Source organism: Sminthopsis crassicaudata, chromosome 1, assembly GCF_048593235.1.
Source record: "Sminthopsis crassicaudata isolate SCR6 chromosome 1, ASM4859323v1, whole genome shotgun sequence".
Lineage (NCBI taxonomy): Eukaryota > Metazoa > Chordata > Mammalia > Dasyuromorphia > Dasyuridae > Sminthopsis > Sminthopsis crassicaudata.
This window is the reverse complement of record NC_133617.1, coordinates 695,538,299-695,556,140: the sequence shown is the minus strand read 5'-3', so window position 1 is coordinate 695,556,140 and position 17,842 is coordinate 695,538,299. Positions and strand designations below refer to the sequence as shown.

At 40.8% G+C, this 17,842-nt stretch overlaps 1 protein-coding gene across 12 annotated transcripts in view; it reads right to left on the bottom strand.

Annotated features, from left to right (window-relative positions):
• Positions 1-311: 311 nt before the first annotated feature.
• Positions 312-17,842, bottom strand: part of IQSEC1 (IQ motif and Sec7 domain ArfGEF 1) — a 740,816-nt gene continuing 723,285 nt past the window's right edge. For 10 of the 12 annotated variants that reach the window (XM_074283678.1, XM_074283680.1, XM_074283679.1 and 7 more), the window contains 5 exons: positions 17,522-17,621; positions 13,217-13,378; positions 12,362-12,538; positions 6,315-6,364; positions 312-5,035 (listed from right to left, as the gene is read on the bottom strand). In XM_074283678.1, the coding sequence (XP_074139779.1) occupies positions 4,451-5,035; positions 6,315-6,364; positions 12,362-12,538; positions 13,217-13,378; positions 17,522-17,621 (1,074 nt within the window). In that variant the 3' untranslated portion in view covers positions 312-4,450. The remainder of the gene's footprint in view (positions 5,036-6,314; positions 6,365-12,361; positions 12,539-13,216; positions 13,379-17,521; positions 17,622-17,842) is intronic. The other 2 variants (XM_074283685.1, XM_074283690.1) reach the window with 1 other exon arrangement.

Below are 17,842 nucleotides of genomic sequence, written 5' to 3'. Positions count from 1 at the left end.
TGAATTTGTCCATCTAATCTTCTCAAATGGAATACAGAGAGTTCACATTTATTTCTAAAGTTTGTCTACAGGTTAACATGTTTGAAAGCTATTTAAAATCAAATATTAGCCCTTTTTATTCTATTGCTTGCCACATATCCAACAGAATGGTAAGCCATGACCGATTTATCAATTCAATTTATGTATCTCAGCTTCTTTTAGTAGCACCCCTAAAGCAACCAATGAGTAGTCAGCTAGAGAGAAAAGAGAGATCTTTCTTTCCCTAGTTAGTAACTGAATTTCTGGATATTTCAGAAAAATTAAGAAACAGAGAGTTTTAAATGATTTATTTGATTTCTTCACATGATCACAGTTATAATTTTACACTGATAGGGTCTGTTACTACTTACAGACAGAATGCATATTAAAACGAAAGCACTCCTTTCCTCTCCAGAGTTACACAGTCAATGAATGGGTACTGGGCCTCAATAGAGCAGAAGCTTCTTTTGAGCAGGATGATTTTGGAAGTCTTTAACCAGTCTGCATTCAGAATCTAGTCTAACAATTTTTAGTACAGTTGAAGCTGAATTATGGTTCTTAAGAGGAGATAGGTATTGTATATAACCTCAAAGTGAATGCAGACTTAAAGAGTAATACTAATTTACACACTATATACAAGTTGAGAGAATTATCTATTCCTCCTACTTGGTCCCATTTTCACCACCCCATTTCACTCAAAGTAATCTTATAATTGGTTCCTTTGTTAATGTTGTTAATATATATACAATTACTCATTTTTCAGGCAGGAAGGGCGATGGTATTTTACAACGAAAACAGCATGCTCCACTGTAGAAAACACAGTTTCATATGGAACGGCAAGTCAACATGTAGAAAGTCATTGTTTAAATATTTGCCAACTGTCTTTTTTAGCTTATTTTAATGAGAAACAAGAGGCTTCTGTGGCATGCAGTTGATGATGGGAAAAAAAACTCTACACAGGAAGGCTGATTACTTTTTAGCAAGACATGTACATTATATTAGGACGAACTTTATTTTTTACATTGATGTACATTTCATTCATAAACTTAAAAAAAAATACAAATACAATATTTGATTGTTGTCCCAGAAAAGATTTTTATTTTTGTTACCAGCTGTTTTCTTTAAGGGTCTTGCTATGATGTTATTGATTATATGATCGCACCAATTCATGGGATTTGAAAAATGTTACTAGTGTGTCCTGATTCATCTCAACAGCTATCTCAACCTCGAAGTGAGAACATTTAATTCTCTTTTGTAACTCAACTCATCAATCTCCTGCTATCTTCCTGTTCAAGGCAAAGACAGATGATGTTTCCAGATGGCTTTTAATCTGTGATTTATTCTGACATGTGGGATTGCAACACTACAAAAGCAATGATATCCCAAAGAGCTCTATGTGACTTTTGGGAAACTAGTTTGTTAGTATTTATTACTTTCCAAAGTAAAAAGAGGAGGTGTATCTTTGATCTTTTCAGTCTACGATAATACCTATGAAAAAGTTTCTAGTCTTGAGCTTATAAAAACACAAATAGCACAAAGTTTGTCTACCTTGTTGATCCAAGCCTTGGATAAAATTGGAAACGCGAAGATAAAAAGTTCAGGTGCTTCATTGTGAAAGCTTCGGGGAAGGATAATTGTTTAACTCATATTGTTCTTAATTCTTCTCTTAAGGCTTATCAAGTGATTATCTCATGGCCTAGATACCTTCCTGGTAAAAAGCCTAGACTCATATCTTATATGCAAAATTTCAGAACACACTTAACAGTTTGGGGATACAAATAACCACAAAAAAAAAAAAAAAATCAGAACAACAAAGACAGCCCCAGCACCAGGATCAGAAGTATCTTTTGATTAAGGGAAGGGGACGGTCGTGGAGGATACCTTGTATTTTGGTTTTGTTTGTTTTTATTATTGCCACTTGAGAAAGAGCATTGCTGTACCCAAAGTTTCATATCTTTTCTGGAACAACCTAGAAATTACAATTAGACTCTACCATTGATACAGTGTGATGAAGAAAAGCCTACATATGTTAATATGTTATCACTTTACTTCAACTAATTTTCAACAGTAAACACCAATATATTTTGCAAATATACAATATGTAGAGTGTAGTCTCACACCATTAACATTGGATGACATGCAATACAGTTCTAATTTCCTTTATCATAACAACTTCCCTTCACTTGCAAAAACAGAGAGCCTCAAGGGAATTTAGACAGGCTTAATTTGAAGGTAAATGGGACAATTTTGGAAGAGTTAATGGCAATTGAATAGCCTCTCAACTCAGCCCGAACTAAATCTAAAGGACATGTGTACCATTCTTTTCAAAAAAAGATCAGTTTGGAGAAGATGTCAAAGAAAGAAGTATTACACACAGAGAAAAACAAAACTGGGCAGATTTAATTTTTCTTTTAAATGCTAATAAGCTTCAGACTGTTCATCTTCCTAGAGGACAAATACAACAAAGTGCTCAGTTTGCAGTTTTGCTGATTTTGTGATAGCAATGGTATGACAAAAGGGATGAGGGATCAACAAAAAAAAAAAAAATGGGGAGTCAACAGAGGCTCCCACACTCGATGATGACCCAAGCGACAGGAACCAGGAACTTTTCCAACACAGAAGGTTTTGCTCTTCTCGTTGGCGTTGCCTCAGCACCAGCCCCTGCCACCAGCTCGTTTGTGTTTTCCCCACATCTCAACAGAGGGACTTCTTATCCTCCCCCCCTTTTCTTTTTTTTAAAGGGGTCTTGCATTTTAGCTGGAACAATGGGGGTAGATCTCTTGTTTCTACTGCTTAGGTGTAAAGGACTTGCAGTTGCAGAGGCTCAAAAGGCTGAAACTACAAAGTAGGTGCCATGTTTGACTCAGTATAGAATCTGGATGTGCAGAATCTCGGACGGGTTAGCAGATGGCGTCATCACAACACAGAAGCAACAATAGCACAGCTTGATTTCATGTGATGCTTTTGCAACTAATCAGACTATGAGAGAGAGGCAGGGGGAGACTCAGCCTGCTGAGTACTGGGTACTTGTCAGCTAAGAAGTCAGATGAGTCACAGTGATGAAACAGGTGTTTTGCTAGCACATGGCTACATGGAATTACAATTATTATTATTATTTAAAAAAATAAAAACACCACCCTATAATGCTAAATCCTAAAATAAATGTCCTAGAGCAGTTCCTGTAGGAGATGCTCTAGAGGGACATCCGCCCATTGCGATCGGAAACAAAATGAGTAAGTTATGGTGTCAAGGAAACAAGGATGAGTCTGTCATTTTCATGTTGGAGATGAAAATTTTTGCCATGTTTATATGCACCTCTCACATGACTGAACTTGGGGTTCAATAAATCAAATGCATACAAAAGAAATGTGGATCATGTAAATTCACAGTTATTACAGCCTTTAAAGTGTCTAAGAAGTTTTGTAACCAATGCTCTAAGACAACCAGTGCTTAGCTGGTCATCCCATGTTGCTACTGTAGAGTTTACTGCATCTTAACTAATTTGCTTACCTGAAATACCAGAGCAGTTATAATACTGGTTACTTAGGATATTATTGTTAATAAAATAAGGATTTATACAAAGCAATATTGGACTTAAACAGTTAGATGCTATGTTACTTGGCACATTCAGTAATGATTGCTTAGAGATCTTTGCAAGTCCTCAGGGGACTTTCTTTCTCTCTCTCACTCTCTCTTTCTCTCTCTCTCTCTCTCTCAATTTAAGAAAATACTGAAACATCTGAAATTTGTTTCTAGCATTTAAGTTTTTGGCCTACTGTCTCACATACTACTCAGCTATGGTGCTGTCTATCAAGTAAGTGGAAATTCCTCATAAAGTCTATATTGCTAATTTTGTGGACTGAAAAGTTTGCTTTCCACGCACAAACGTTTACCTATACAGTGTGTATGTATATATATATATGTATATATATATATATTTATATATATTTATATTATATAAAGTTTACTTACGTACTTTCATCAACCATATCAGGTCTACTTAATTTTTTGCCCATTGTCAATAAAAGAGCAAGAATGCAACAAGGTTCTTTTCTAGGTCGGGTTTTCATATTCCTGTAAAACCAACGAGGGCAAGGGAGCTGGGGGCAGTTTAACATCTACTTGGCAGGTGGCACCATTTCAAGGCCAATGATGGCAAAGACCGGCCCAAAGGTGGAGGTGAATGAAGCCCAGGGCAACAAAGTTAAATTGAAAGGAATTTCATTTCCTAAAATGCAAGCCTTGTGAGCTTATGGGATTCAATCATAGTGTCTGATTCCAGGGCCAAGGGGAAAAAAAAAAAACAAAAAACACACATCCACCCTGGGTTTGATATGCTGGCTGCCTACCGGGTGCGCCTCTGTGTCAGATATTTGGTGCTACAGTCAATAGGGGGGGGTCCAAGACCCCCTTGCCCATCCCCCAGGTCTGTCTAGACGATTGTGCTGATGCCGCTGTGTTTGGGCTTCGTGCTGGTGGGAGGAGGAGGGGCAGACTGCTGTCCGTGGTGGTGCGCTGTGTGCCCAGAGTGTGTGGAGTGCCCAGCGTGGGATGCGGGCAGTGGTGGGTGGGCGTGGGGCGTGTGGGCATGGGCCACATAGGGCGGGTGCGGGGGGTGCCCCCCGTGGGAGACGTGGTGGTACTGGTGTGCGTGCTGGGTGTGCTGAGGTGGGTGGTAATGGTGGTGGTGGTGGTAGGGGGGCGGATTCTGCTGCATGTGGCAGTACTGGGTATGGTGCGTGTGCACCTGGGCCTGTGTCTGTCCCTCGGAGGGGCCCTGGTGGTGCCCGCTGGAAGGATGTTGAGCGTGCGGTGGATGGGAGAGAACTGGTGGGTGAGAAGGGGGCTGTGAAGGGCCAGAGAGTGGATGGGTCTGAGGAGGGGGCTTCCCTCTCTTACTACCGAATAAGGAGCCTAAGAGGGAAGAAGAATTAGGCATAGTCTGGTGTGGGCGAGATGGACACTCTCGGGTTGATGTAGCTCTTCGGCGCATGTGAGGACTGCTAATGATGGACCCCTAAAAAGGAAATTCATAGAAATAAAAATTAAAAGATTTTAAAGTATTTATGTCAGATGAAAAAAAAAATTAACAGACTGATCATTAAGCTTCAGTGGAGCTGCCTGGCTATTTAGAGTAGGTAAGGTTTGGGTGAGGTCTCCGCCCCTTTCTAATACAACTAAGCAGGGATGTCATGGTGGGCAGGAGTGACCCCGCCAGACAGAACTGGTCTCTGGAGGGCTGTTCTGCAACTTTCCAGTTAAAGAGCAGAGAAAATGCTGACTTGGGAAATCTTCCTGCCAACTTGGTGTAAAGAAACCTGTAAAGGGGAAAACTCAAATCTGCCTTTGGTTGACCATTCTCAGGACTCTGGCTGCTGGTGGTTAGTGTGTAAATGGCCTGGCTGGGCTGCCTCCAGCCTGGTCCCTTTCTTTTGCAAATCACTTCTTTTCACTAAGTCTTTTGTGCTCTCCTAATTGGCTCAGTAGCTCCAGTTCAGCCTTCTATGGCCTTACCTCTCCTCAGGTTTTTAAAGGCTATATAGCGGGTGTGACACAGGACAAAGCTAAGCTCGGGGCTAGTTATCTAAGTTTTAAACTTATTCCTACCTAATGCAACCCAAAACAAAACAATAAAAAAAGGTAAGAAAGAATCTGCAAGCTGAAGTTGACATGAACAGTAAATATAAATGATTTGAAGATGAATGAAATCTCATGAAATCCACATTGAATTCATCTGTCTTACTGGCTTAGCTCCTCCCACAACCTAGCTATGCAATTCCATGGTGTCATGACTGCAGACATTGAGCAGTATAAACGCCAAAATAAGCGATGGAGATGGTTGAGCATGGAAGTCAAGAAGTCAGCTAAAACATCCAAGGAGCAAGAACAAAGGGGGAGTAGCCTGTGAGCTGGGGCTGTGGTAGGAGAGGAGGAGTGGGGAGGAGGGTGGCAAAGGGGTAGGTGCTCATTAACCATGCTTGTGGGAACAGAGAAAACGGGGTTAGCTGAAACCAAAACACAAAAAAACAAAACAACCCAGGTTTCATCCAAAATAAGCCAGTAAGTGGCACTTGGTATTTTTAAGCTTTGTACCAGTACAGAGTAAGTAGCCCAGACATGCACTTTATTTTAGGCAGGCAGGTTGTTAGAGGGCTATGTGTGTGTGTATTTACATATATATATATATTTATGTATATATAGGAAGAAGAGGAGCAAAAAAAATACATGTATATAAAATAAAGGTTGGAAAACGCACATCGTCACATCCAGCTAGACATCAGGCGCTTCCTACTTACTTCCATATTGCTGTCTAGCGATCCTGCACTGCTGCGACGCCCACGCTTCCCTGCCCAGAACATGCAATACCATAGGTTAGAGACCGGACACAAGACCTGGCTGAGCAATTTCCTCTCTAGGCCTGAGCTGGCACTGCTACAGGAGCCTCTAAGCGCAACTATGGAGGGTCTGGGCGGGCACCAACAAGCTCAGCTTTGAGGAGGCTCCCAGCTGCAGGCCTCTAGGGCCCACATCTGGGTCCAGGGGGAGGAGGAGGCTCAGTGGAGAAGCAAATAGCCATTCAGGTGCAAAAAGGTATTAAAAAAAAAAAAAAAAAAAAAAAAAAAAAAACAACACACATAAAAACCAAAAACAAAACATAGCCCCAAATTTAAAGACCATCTCCTATACTCCAATTCCAGTCTCTCCAGGATGGGGGGGCACAAGTGGGCAGAAGAAACACTTTCATAGTCAGGAGAATTCAATTCTGCCCAGATTCTAAAAAAAGTAAAGACCATTTCCCCCCAAGAGTACATCTGCTTTTTCCGAAGGATTTCTGGGCAACTGAGGAGCTTCCAGGTGCTAGATTAGATAGGGACATGGGACACGTGCCAATAAGGAGATGGGGAAGAAAAGTGAGGCTTCTTTGGAAACTAAAAAACAAAAGCAAAAAAAAAAAAAAAATTCTGTGAAGCTACTGAACCTCAGTGGATTTCATATATCCTTTTGGTTAGGAAGAAACTAAACTTAATTTTCTTTTTTAAAAAAAAATTTTAGACCCTTTTTGTTATGGCTCTGTGATGTATATATGTGGTCAAGCAACATGGGCAGAGGTCACTTTGTGCGGCACAAGTTGGCCATATGGAAAAATAGAAAGGTAGCTGTTAAAACAGGGATCTCTCTAGGGGGACTCTCAGGATAAATCCTTCCCTTTCTATAAGGTGTTCTGAGCCCTTAGCTTTCCCTTTTTCACCTGATTTCATGATGTCTCTCCTAGATTGGACTCGCTGGTTAGAGCCTAGTACAAGTCTTCAATAACTGGAAGTACCTGAGCTAAACTGGGATATTGACTCTACTTTTATCTTTTACCGCTTCCAAAGCTGAACACCAAGAAAGTGGAACTTGAAAGACTCTAACATGAAGATCCTACTTCTCATCAAGAAAATGGAGTGGGTGAAAAGTCTCACTCAGTACCTCTTCACTTTTCAGCTACGAGATAGGGTGAAAGTTGAAGGTTGAAACTTGGAACTTTTTTCCTTAGGTAGGAAAAATAATGCATCTTGTCCCTTCCTAACCTAACTGAGCAATCTAAGTAAAAACCAGAGGGTAGGAAATGTGTGCTGCTTTCCCCCTTTCCTTACCCCCATCCCTGCCATGGCCCAAGAAAGTACCCCTGAGTCAAAAAAATAGGTTTAGTAATTAAGCAACTCAGGGGACTGATTCCTCAAAGAAGCATTTCTTTTTCTTTGAAAGAAAGACCAGTCTGAGCCACATGAGATCTGGGAGGTGAGAAAGGTCATCTTTCTGCCTTCTGGTTAAAGGGCCCTTCCAAGCCTTTCTCTGACTCTACCTAGATCCAAAAGAGGGAAGGAAAACACTCCTAATTCTATTCTGGGACACAGCAGTTTAGGTATTTTGTCGTCATCATCTTCAACAAATTGATTAGACTTTGCTATTTTCCTGAGCTTTGTGCAGATTCTATTACCAGTCTGTGGTCAGGTAGGGCAATGGATGTGGTCTTTTTTGAGGCAGAACTTTCCAAAGCCAAGTAGTGAAAACATATATGCACATGCACACATTTATGCACACAAATATGTATGCAGAAATTTAGATGGGTACGTCTGCACATAAATAAGCACACATACAGATCTCAGTTACATAGTCACCCATGGGTGTTCTGTCTCTTTCTTTCACTTTCTTCCTGTCTCTATTTTTCTCTGCCACTCGATTGTCTTTGTCTCTGTCTCTCTCATTCTGTCTTTATCTCTTTCAGTCTCTGTCTCTCTCCTTTTGTCTGTTTCTCTCTCTTCCCTCAGTCTCTATCTGCCTTTGTCTCTCTTTCTCTCCCCCAGTCTCTATCTCTTTCTGTTTCTGTCTCTTTCCCTTAGAAGTTCATATATATGCACAGATTCCCACAACTTGAAGTAAAATACCACTGACTACATACCAAACCCCCAATGATGGATGCTCTGCCCTCCTATTTGAATGCAGATGTGAAACCAGTGTCCAGGTTTCCTAATCATCCAGAAGACCACATACTTGTTTATGACACCTGGTACATAGTAGGTATTTAATAAATGCTGAACAAAAGCTTGGAACTCCACAGACACCATACCACTGGCAAGCAGCCTTTGGGATCTGGTCCTTGACTCCTTTTCTCAGGATCCCTTCAGCAATGGCCTCCAGTTCCTCTGCTGCTGACGGCCCGTGTAAGCAATTTTCTGACATGAGCATGTGGGTAGCTTCCGTCTCCCTTAGCCTAGGCATGTTTCTAGAGCCCTGCAGAGCAGTCTATGAGCTTCTGCATTTTTCTTATACATTTGGGATGGTTAGCAAAATATGGTGAGTCTGGAAAGTCCTTCTTAAATCTTAAATCATCTACTGAATAAAGAGAAATTCCAGGAAGGCTTCTAGCAGCCAAACCTCCAATCAGGTTCTAGATTTCTTTGCATCCTCAAGGATGACAAAAGAAAATAAGAGTTTCTGTAATTGGATGGACTTCAGCCGTAGCTGGTGAGGTGATACATGGAGGAGACTGAAGGACTTCCCAATCGCCCAATGGAAAGTTGAAGCTGTAGCCATCTCTGCTTCTTAGCTGTGCATGTTTTGTAAGGAGAGATGGGTGAATGCTTCTCCAGGCTGAAGAAAAGTCCTCAGCTTGCTGTTCCTGGATTTCTTCAGCACTGCCACACTAACTTGACATGTAGATGCCAATCTGCTTTTGCTGATGATGACTGAGAAGTCACAGAACTAACTTTTAATCCTGGCTGTTATTTCATAAGCCTGAGGAACTCATTTTCCATTTCTTGATCTTATTTTCTCATCGAGAAAATGAGGGAGGTGAATTAGACAACAATTAAGGTTTCTCACAGCTCTAGATTTATGTATCCAGAATCCATTTTGCCTAGGCAGGAAAACCTTGAGATAGAAAGTATTTGCTTTATTTGTACAAGAGCAACTTTGTATCATTCTTCTCTGATAAAAGCCAGTCTTGATAGCTTTGGCAAACAGAGTTAGAATTGTGGGAATGAATAGTCAATCATCTAGCAAAAGAGAGCCTTTTAGAGTTCCTTACCAGCTGTTCTTACAAATTCAGTAAATTTTTTTTTCCCTGAAAATGTAACATCCCATGCAAGGTTGTAAGGGAATATAAGACAAGGAGACGATGTGGTCTCTTTTTCTGAGGACCTTATTTCCCTGTCTGCTCATTTTTATAATCTTAGCTTCCTGCCCCAGCAGAGGTTCCAAAGCTTACTTCTTGGAAAGCTAATTCCAACAGACATCTTTCAAGGCAGTGTCAATTATCTTCTTGATAAAATGATAGGTCAATTTTTAAATCCATCTCCACTTGGACACCCTGATATACCTCTAAATCTCTCCTCCCCCCATTAAGTCTAAATGGCTATGGATACTATCCTAGACCTCACTGATATGTTTGTACCTTAGGGCTTTTATGGGATCTAGCTCTGTATTAACAGTCTCTTTCAACTTAGGATCTCAAAACAGCATAACTGTTATTATCAATAATAACAACAATAAAATCGTGCCCATATTCCTTTTCCCACAAATACTTTGATCCAAGATATAATGAAAAAGTAATAACTCTGGCCTTATACTTGCTACTGAATAGAATCAAGATGCATACCCTCCAACCTCTAACTCTGGTAGTCAGGAGAAGAAAGGACCAACTGCTCTGGCTTCTGAACTAACGTGACTCACTTGGTGACCTGGAATCTCTGGTCATTGGGAGAGATAGAGAAGGGGGATACAGACAAGCTGGAGATATTCCAGACTAAATCACTTTGTATTAGTCAGTTCTGGAAAGGAACCATGGTTAGTTCTTATGATGGAAGGTACTCTATCAGCCTGGGAAAAGAGCTGGGTCTCAAGGGTCTTGGAGCTGACTGTTAGCTTAATTTGTAGGACAAGACCTGCACAAGAGCACAAGCATAACCAGCGACCAGAAGCCTTGGTGTTTATGCCAAATAACAGGAGAGGGTGGCAGGAGTCAAGGAAGGAGCTGGTTGCTTTTTCACACCGCACAGCACCATACAGAAGCGACCCATAGCTTTTAGTGGGCAGAGAGCCTCCAATTAAGTTTAGTTGGGTTTAACAAATCCATTGCTTAAACCCTTTATGTGATAAATGGATTTCAGTTCTGAACTGTGGAAAAAAACCAAAAACCAAAAAAGGGAAAAAAAAAAAACAAGAAAAAAAAAAAAAAACAGTTTTGGAAATGAGCATGCCAGGAGCAAGGTATGTGCTGCTGATACATGGAATGGTGTCATGAGCTGAAGGAATAGTCTTGCAGATGACACATAACCTTCTGCCTGAGCATGGCTATGTGGCAATGCTGGAGAGACTGGGATGGAAAAATCCTAGAGGGAAGAAATAGTGGAATCAGGATTCCTTCCCAGTGGTCTACAGGTGGGCGCTACCCCACTCTGTTACCAGTAGGGTGGAGAATGGATAGCTTTTCTCAGCCTAAAATGAGCTTCAAAAATAATTAGTTGATCTCAGTGAAGTTCTCTCTCTAGTCTAGGGCTAATTCACATTAGCAAGTGAGAACTTGTATTCTTGGCCATGAGGCAGATGGGGATACCAAGGAATAGATGGTCTAATCATCAGAAAGATCACAGCAAAGAAATTTGTAATAATCACCTACACATCCCATTTGACATCTAAGTCTCTAAGTGGCAACCCCACTGGAACCTCCTCCCTGCTAACTCTACAGAGAAGCCATCTAGCCACTAAACACACACAGAACATACAGGCGATTGAGGATCATGACTATGCTAAGGTGCAGCAGTTAAAAACAAGCCAGGCATTAGGATTCACTGGCAGCTAACATGGTTTGGTTCTTGGTCTTTCCCCCTTGCTGCTTCATTTCTACTGCCATGGTCCTAGCATCCTGCTCAAGGTTTGGGCATTGGGTATTTCCCAGGGATCCAAGAGATGGACCACAGGGACCTAATGTTTGTTGGGTATTAATGGCTGGCAGCAAAACAAAAATAATAAATATAGAAACAAAGCAATGAAGAGAGGCACAAATTGCTCTTTTCTCTGAGGGCTTTTTTTTTTTTTACACCTTTCTATTAGCTACTAATGCTGAGTTTGATGGCATCTGGATTTCAGTCACCTCAGGAGCAATGACATTTTAGGACATTCATGCTGAGCAATCAGGACTTTTTCCTCCTTTAAGGCTGGAGTTCTCTACAGAGCACAACTCGAGCCAAAGGTAAAGGCAATCAAGGAAAAGAAGGGAATTTGTGTTTAGAGAGAGCCTACCACCAGGTGCCTCTGCTAAGGGAGGGAGGGAGGAAGGGAAGGAAGGAGGGGACGTCAGGTTCTAGGCACAATTTAGTAGGGCTTCACTCAATTTCATTCATCAGTGCAAAACGCAGGTAAAAACTTCAGCACAAAATACACAGGACATCGCCACTAATGGGGATCCTGTTTTCTTGCTGTCTCTCTATATATTACAAATTCTTAAAGGGAAAAAAAAAACACTTAAAGTTAAATGGGAGGACTAACTAGTTTATTCTTAGACCAATTTCCCCTCTGTGATGACATTTAAATTGGATTCTGTCTTCTTTTTCTTTTAAAAGTACAAACAGCAAAAACTAGAACTGTTTAGTATGATCAAAAGTATTTGAATTTTCACGGGGAAAAAAAAAAAGTAAAACCAAACAATGTTTTGCTAAGAAAACTTGCACACATGCCCTGCCTGGGGCTCTGCTGTATTTCTTTCCATGGGCACAATGCATGCACAAACTGTCGGGCTTTTTTTTTCTTCCGAGTTTTGCATGCATTGCACTAGGAAGGCAGAACTAAGTCCGGTTCTTACCCGCTTCTGAGAGGTCACGGAGTGAGCTGCTGAGTGCACTCCGCTTCAGGCCCTCGCCCGTGGCATAGCTGTCGTCAAGGCAGGCTCGGCTCAGAGTCCCATTGCCAGCCTCTTTCTTCAGGCTGGAGCACTGGGACATGCTGGGCCGGACAACTCCTTTCTGCTTCTCAAGCTCCGCTGAAACACACAGAATTGATGCATGTTTTCATGGTTATCGCGGCAAAGTGAGGGAACACCAGGGGGAAAGTGGGCTCACCCAGGCTGGAATGGAGGGATGCCCTAGTGGGGGTGGCCACTGGCAAAGACAGAATGACTATCAGCCTTTGAGAAAATGCTGGAAATCCTGAGAGGAAGTATTACTCCCCCCACCCCCGCCACCCCCCGAAGTGAAGAAGTCTCTGTCATGCCATGGGCAATTTATCTAAGATTCTCCCTTTGCTTCTCCCTCTCTATGTCTGACTCCTACTGCCCTAGGTGAAGAATGATGGGTCACCTGAGTTGGTTTAATTTCAGACCTACTATGTTTCTGACATTATTTGCAAAAATTATAATAGTAATAATAACAAGTGACATTTATGCAGTACTTTAAGATTTCAAACAGCATTATCAAGATTACTGACTCGATGCTGCTGAAGACAAACTGGTAGGGAAGTCTAGCAGTCAGTTCTTAGCCCCCCTCTAATGGGACCTCAGGTCCTGGATTTCCATCCCCCTTCATCTTGAGGGTAAGGTGCCCAAATTCCTACCATTCGCACAACCAGAAAGGTCTGACGGTGTGTGGAGAATACATTTTGATTGAGAACCTGAGCCTAGACTTTATAGCTTAGGCTCAAAGTGTGTATAATCGTTACTTACACTCTATTCTATGCTTTTCCATTTCCTGAACTTCTGCAATTGATTCCCTCAAGTCATCAGTGAATTTTTTCCTGTCCTGGGGATTGGGTGCATTGAAATTTATCAATACTTTGATGTCTGCTCCTGGAACAGCAGATGTGAGCCGGATGCCATTAGGATAATCTGTAAAGAGAAAGAAAATGAGTGGAATTCAGATTTTTGTTTGCTTCTGAGCAATTTTTCCTCCCTGAATTCAAATCACGGTTTTCACCCCATTCAGAGCTCAAGTCTTTAAAAGACTTGGCCAGTATAATGATATAGGGTAAGTAAGTCATTTAAAAGCCTCCCAATTTCTAAAGTAAGGAGGCTATTGGACTCAGTAGCCTCCAAGGTCCTCTTCTAGCTCTAAAGTGGTAACCTTGTGGTAGGGTTAGGGGACTCGAGAGGATTCCAGGGAGGAAGATGAGATAATCTGATGTCCATCAGCCACGAAATTAACATTCCCCATCACCAGCAGTATTGAACTAAACTGCTACAGCATCTCACTTGTCAGGGCTTTATCCATGCAATCCTCACAAAATTGTCTTTGTATGGTGGATGCCTGAATTCTCTTTTCTTTTTTTCATTAAAGAACTTTTTTTTTTCAAAAAAAAAAATTATTTTCTAAAACATATTCTTTGACATTAACCCTTGAAAAATCTTGTGTTCAAATTTCTTCCCCCTATTCTCCTCTCCATTCCCTTAGATGGCAAGTAGTCCAAAATATGTTAAACATGATAGAAATATATGTTAAATCCAATATAGGCATACATATTTATACTATTGTCTTGCTGCACAAGAAAAATCAAATCAGATCGGAAAAATGAGAAAGAAAGTAAAATGTAAGCAAACAACAACAACAAAGAGTGAAAATGTGATTCTCAATCAGTTCCCATAGTCCTCTCTCTGCGGGGAGATGGCTCTATTCACCACAGGATTATTGGAACTGGTTTGAATCATCTCATTGTTGAAGATGGCCACATCCATCCGAATTGATCATCACATAGTATTGTTGCCATGTACAATGATCTCCTGGTCCTGCTCATTTCACTCAGCATCAGTTGATGTAAGTCTCTCCAGGGCTCTCTGAAATCATCCTGTTGGTCATTTCTTACAGAGCAATAATATTCCATAACATTCATATACCATAATTTATTCAGTCATTTTCCAACTCATGGGCATCCACTCAGTTTCTAGTTTCTCTGCATTGTCTTTTCTACGGACATGTAGAATATAAATTCCTTGAAAGTGGAAACTATCACTTTGATATTTCTGTTACCTACTCAGGCCTACTTCTCCTTAATAAACATTCTACTTTGCAGAAGAGGGGGACTGTGGATGTGGAATGCTACAGATAATATCAAACTTAGGGGGATGAATTTGTTTTGCTATATTACTTTTTTTTAAATTCTGTGTTATAAAGGATTTCTTACTGGGTAAGGGAGAAGGAAAGGATATATTCAGAAATAAAGATGATATAAAAAACAAAAGCTATCAGTAAAATTAAAAAATTTAAAAAATAAAATCTATAAACAAAAAAATGTGTGTTAGTTGATAGTAATGTGCACAATTCTGGGTACTACATTGTTGTTATTATTTTTTGCTTTAGGCAATTAATGTCCATGAACTTTGGAAGATGAAGGAAAATGGGATATTTTAAGAGGGATATTGGCAAATTGTCCTTAATCTCATGATAGTTTGAGTGAGGAAAGACTTGTAAACAACATCACGTGAGGAAAATTATGGACTTAAGATGTTTAACTAGTAAAACACAATGGGGGGGGGGGAAGGACATGACAGTAGTTATCACTTAAGTTAAAGATGAAACTGATTTATTCTGTGCTTCTCTAGAGCATGGATTCTTAATCTTTTTGTATTGAATGGACCTCTTCTCAGAATAGGGGAAGAAGAAATAAAAGGGGAAGAGAATAAGCATTTATGCAATGCCTAGTAGGGCCAGGTACTGTGCTAAGCTCCTGCTTCCCTCTTTTTTCCAGGTTGCATTTGATTTTCACAACAACCTTGAGTGCTACTATTACTCCATTTTACAGAAGAGGAAACAAAGGCTACATCTCAAGCCCTCATCTACAAAGTACAAAAACTTCCCTAGGATTAAGATAAGATGTTAACACATGTAACAAGCATTGGTCAACCTGCCATCTGGGGGAGGGAGGTGGGGTGAAGGAGTGGAAAAATTGGAACAAAAGGCTTGGCAATTGTCAATGCTGTAAAATTACCCATGCCTATATCTTGTAAATAAAAAGATATTAAAAAAAATTTTTAAAAAAAGATACAAGGTATAGATAGTCATAGAAAGCTCAAGTCTCCAGCCCCCAGATTCCTGTGTGCAAGAAAGCAAATCAAAGGTAGTTTCCAGGTCTAGGATGGCAGTAGCCAGGGCAAGAGTCCTTAAGTCTCCTAAAGCAACTAGAGTCAGGCAGTGCCCAAATGAGCTGCTCAGGTACTCTAACCACTGGGATTTGACCCATGTAACTCCACTACCTCATCCCTGAATTTTGGTCACAATGGTACAGGTAGGTGAGGATGGGTGACTGGGAGGTGGAAGCAGTGGTAGGGGGAGACAAGGGGACTCTTACTGTTTCTTACATAAAAATAGAAGATAACAATGAGGTAGAATTTTCCCTCAGTTGGAAAACCAGGAGTATTTATGTGGTATAGTGAATAGAATAAGCAGCTGGGAATTTGGAAAACCTGAGTTCAAGTCTGATATCAGGCCCTTATTGGTTGTGTTCTTTGATAAGTCATTTTAACTCTTTGCCTCAGTTTCCTAATCTGTAAAAATGGATTGCTACTTTCCAGGATTGCTGAGAATATTCAAATGAAATATCACTTATAAAACTGCTTAATGTGGTTCCTGACAAATAGTAAGCACAGTGTTCACGTTGCCATGGCTGTTATTATTATTATTTTCCAGTTCTAGTGGCTCAGTTGAAAAGCTACAAATCTCATATTTTCTTATTCCCTTCTAAGACTAGATTTCTCATCAACTGCTCAGCCCTTGGGAATGACGTAACCTATAAATACAAAGTGGGTGAAAAAGTTTTCCAAGAAGACAAAGTCGATATTGGATGAAGTGTGTTTTGTTTTAAAAACATTACTATCATGCCTCAAATGACCGTTCTTCAAGCAACACCATCTGGGATGAGACAATTCTCAGTTCCACCCCAGCAGCAGCCCCAAGGTCAGTGTGTTCCTAACCCAGTATTTTGGAACTTTGACTCAAGTAGATAATGTAACACTGGGTCAGCAGCAGGAACACCTCAAACACATAGCCCAACTCAGCCTGGTGAGCAGAGGGAAGCAGAGCCAGCCCAGCCTAATCCAGCCCACGGGTCTCAGGGGAGAGAGCCAGCTTCCAAGGCAGCCCCTGACCTCAGAAAAGAGAGGAGAGTATATCCTAATGCTTCCCAAACAGCCTCTTCTGGATTGTTTTCTTGCCTTCCTGAGACCTTTAGTTCAGCTTCTAGATTTCAAGGATCTCCATTACTCAAATGTCTTTATAATTAAGAACGGAGGTGGGGAAGAGAGGTAGGGGAGAGATATAAGGAAGAAAGGAGAAATAGAAGAGGTAGAGACAGAGAAATTAATAGAAGGAAAGAATCAGTAAGAAAGGAGATTGGGATAGAGATGTATCTTTAAACTGGTGTTATTACCTTGCAGCTCTCTATTTCACCATGGTCTTTGATGCAGAATAGAGCATTCCTGCCCTTTCCCCCAGTACACTTCTGGGGGTGGACACTAGCAATAGGAAAAGAAGACCTAGAAAATCTTAAAGTTTCAAAGGTGACAGTTTCTCAGAAAGAGCTTCTACAAAATTTGAGAGTTGTGAAGGACCTGGAAGTCACTTAATTTAAGCCATACATGAATAGGAGAAGTCATCTAGTCTCCACATGAAAGCAATGGGGAATTCAACACCCCTCAATGTGAACCACTTCATATGTAGGCTCCTTAATGACAGGACGGTTTCACCTTTGACTTTATATCCTTCATGTCTAGCCCAGTACCAGACATACAGCAGGAATTTAATTAAGGCTTGTGGATTGATTGGAGCCACTATTTGTTAGGAAGTTTTTCCTTTATATTTGTCTTAATCTGCCTTCCATGCTTTGTTTCTCATTGTACCCTTTTGGGCTAAGTTCTATCACAAGAGAGTTACTCAGATGTTTTATGACAGCAGTGATGTGATGTCCCATCCCTGAAATGTTCTTAGGAAGTTCAACTCTTCATGAAGAGAGAAAATAATGGGGGAAGAAGAGACAGACTTACACTGATTCTCGAAAAGTAGGACCTGCATGCCATAAAGAGAGAAGGACTGGCGGAAACTATATGTCACAGAGTTTTTCTTCTTCTGAAAGATCTTGGTGACCTGAGGAGAGCAAATGTAATGTAGCATTAGTGATGCTGTCACAGGGAAAGAATCTGGGTTAGTCCATTCATTCCATTTCCTCCTCCAGTTAGGAGAAATGTGCTGTCTCTGTTTATCTCTCTGTGGGTCTCTTACATGTACTTTCTCTCTGTCTCTGTCTCTCTTTACTCCTCTCTCTCTCATCCTTCCCTTCCCTTTTCTACCAAATGAATGTTTGGCAT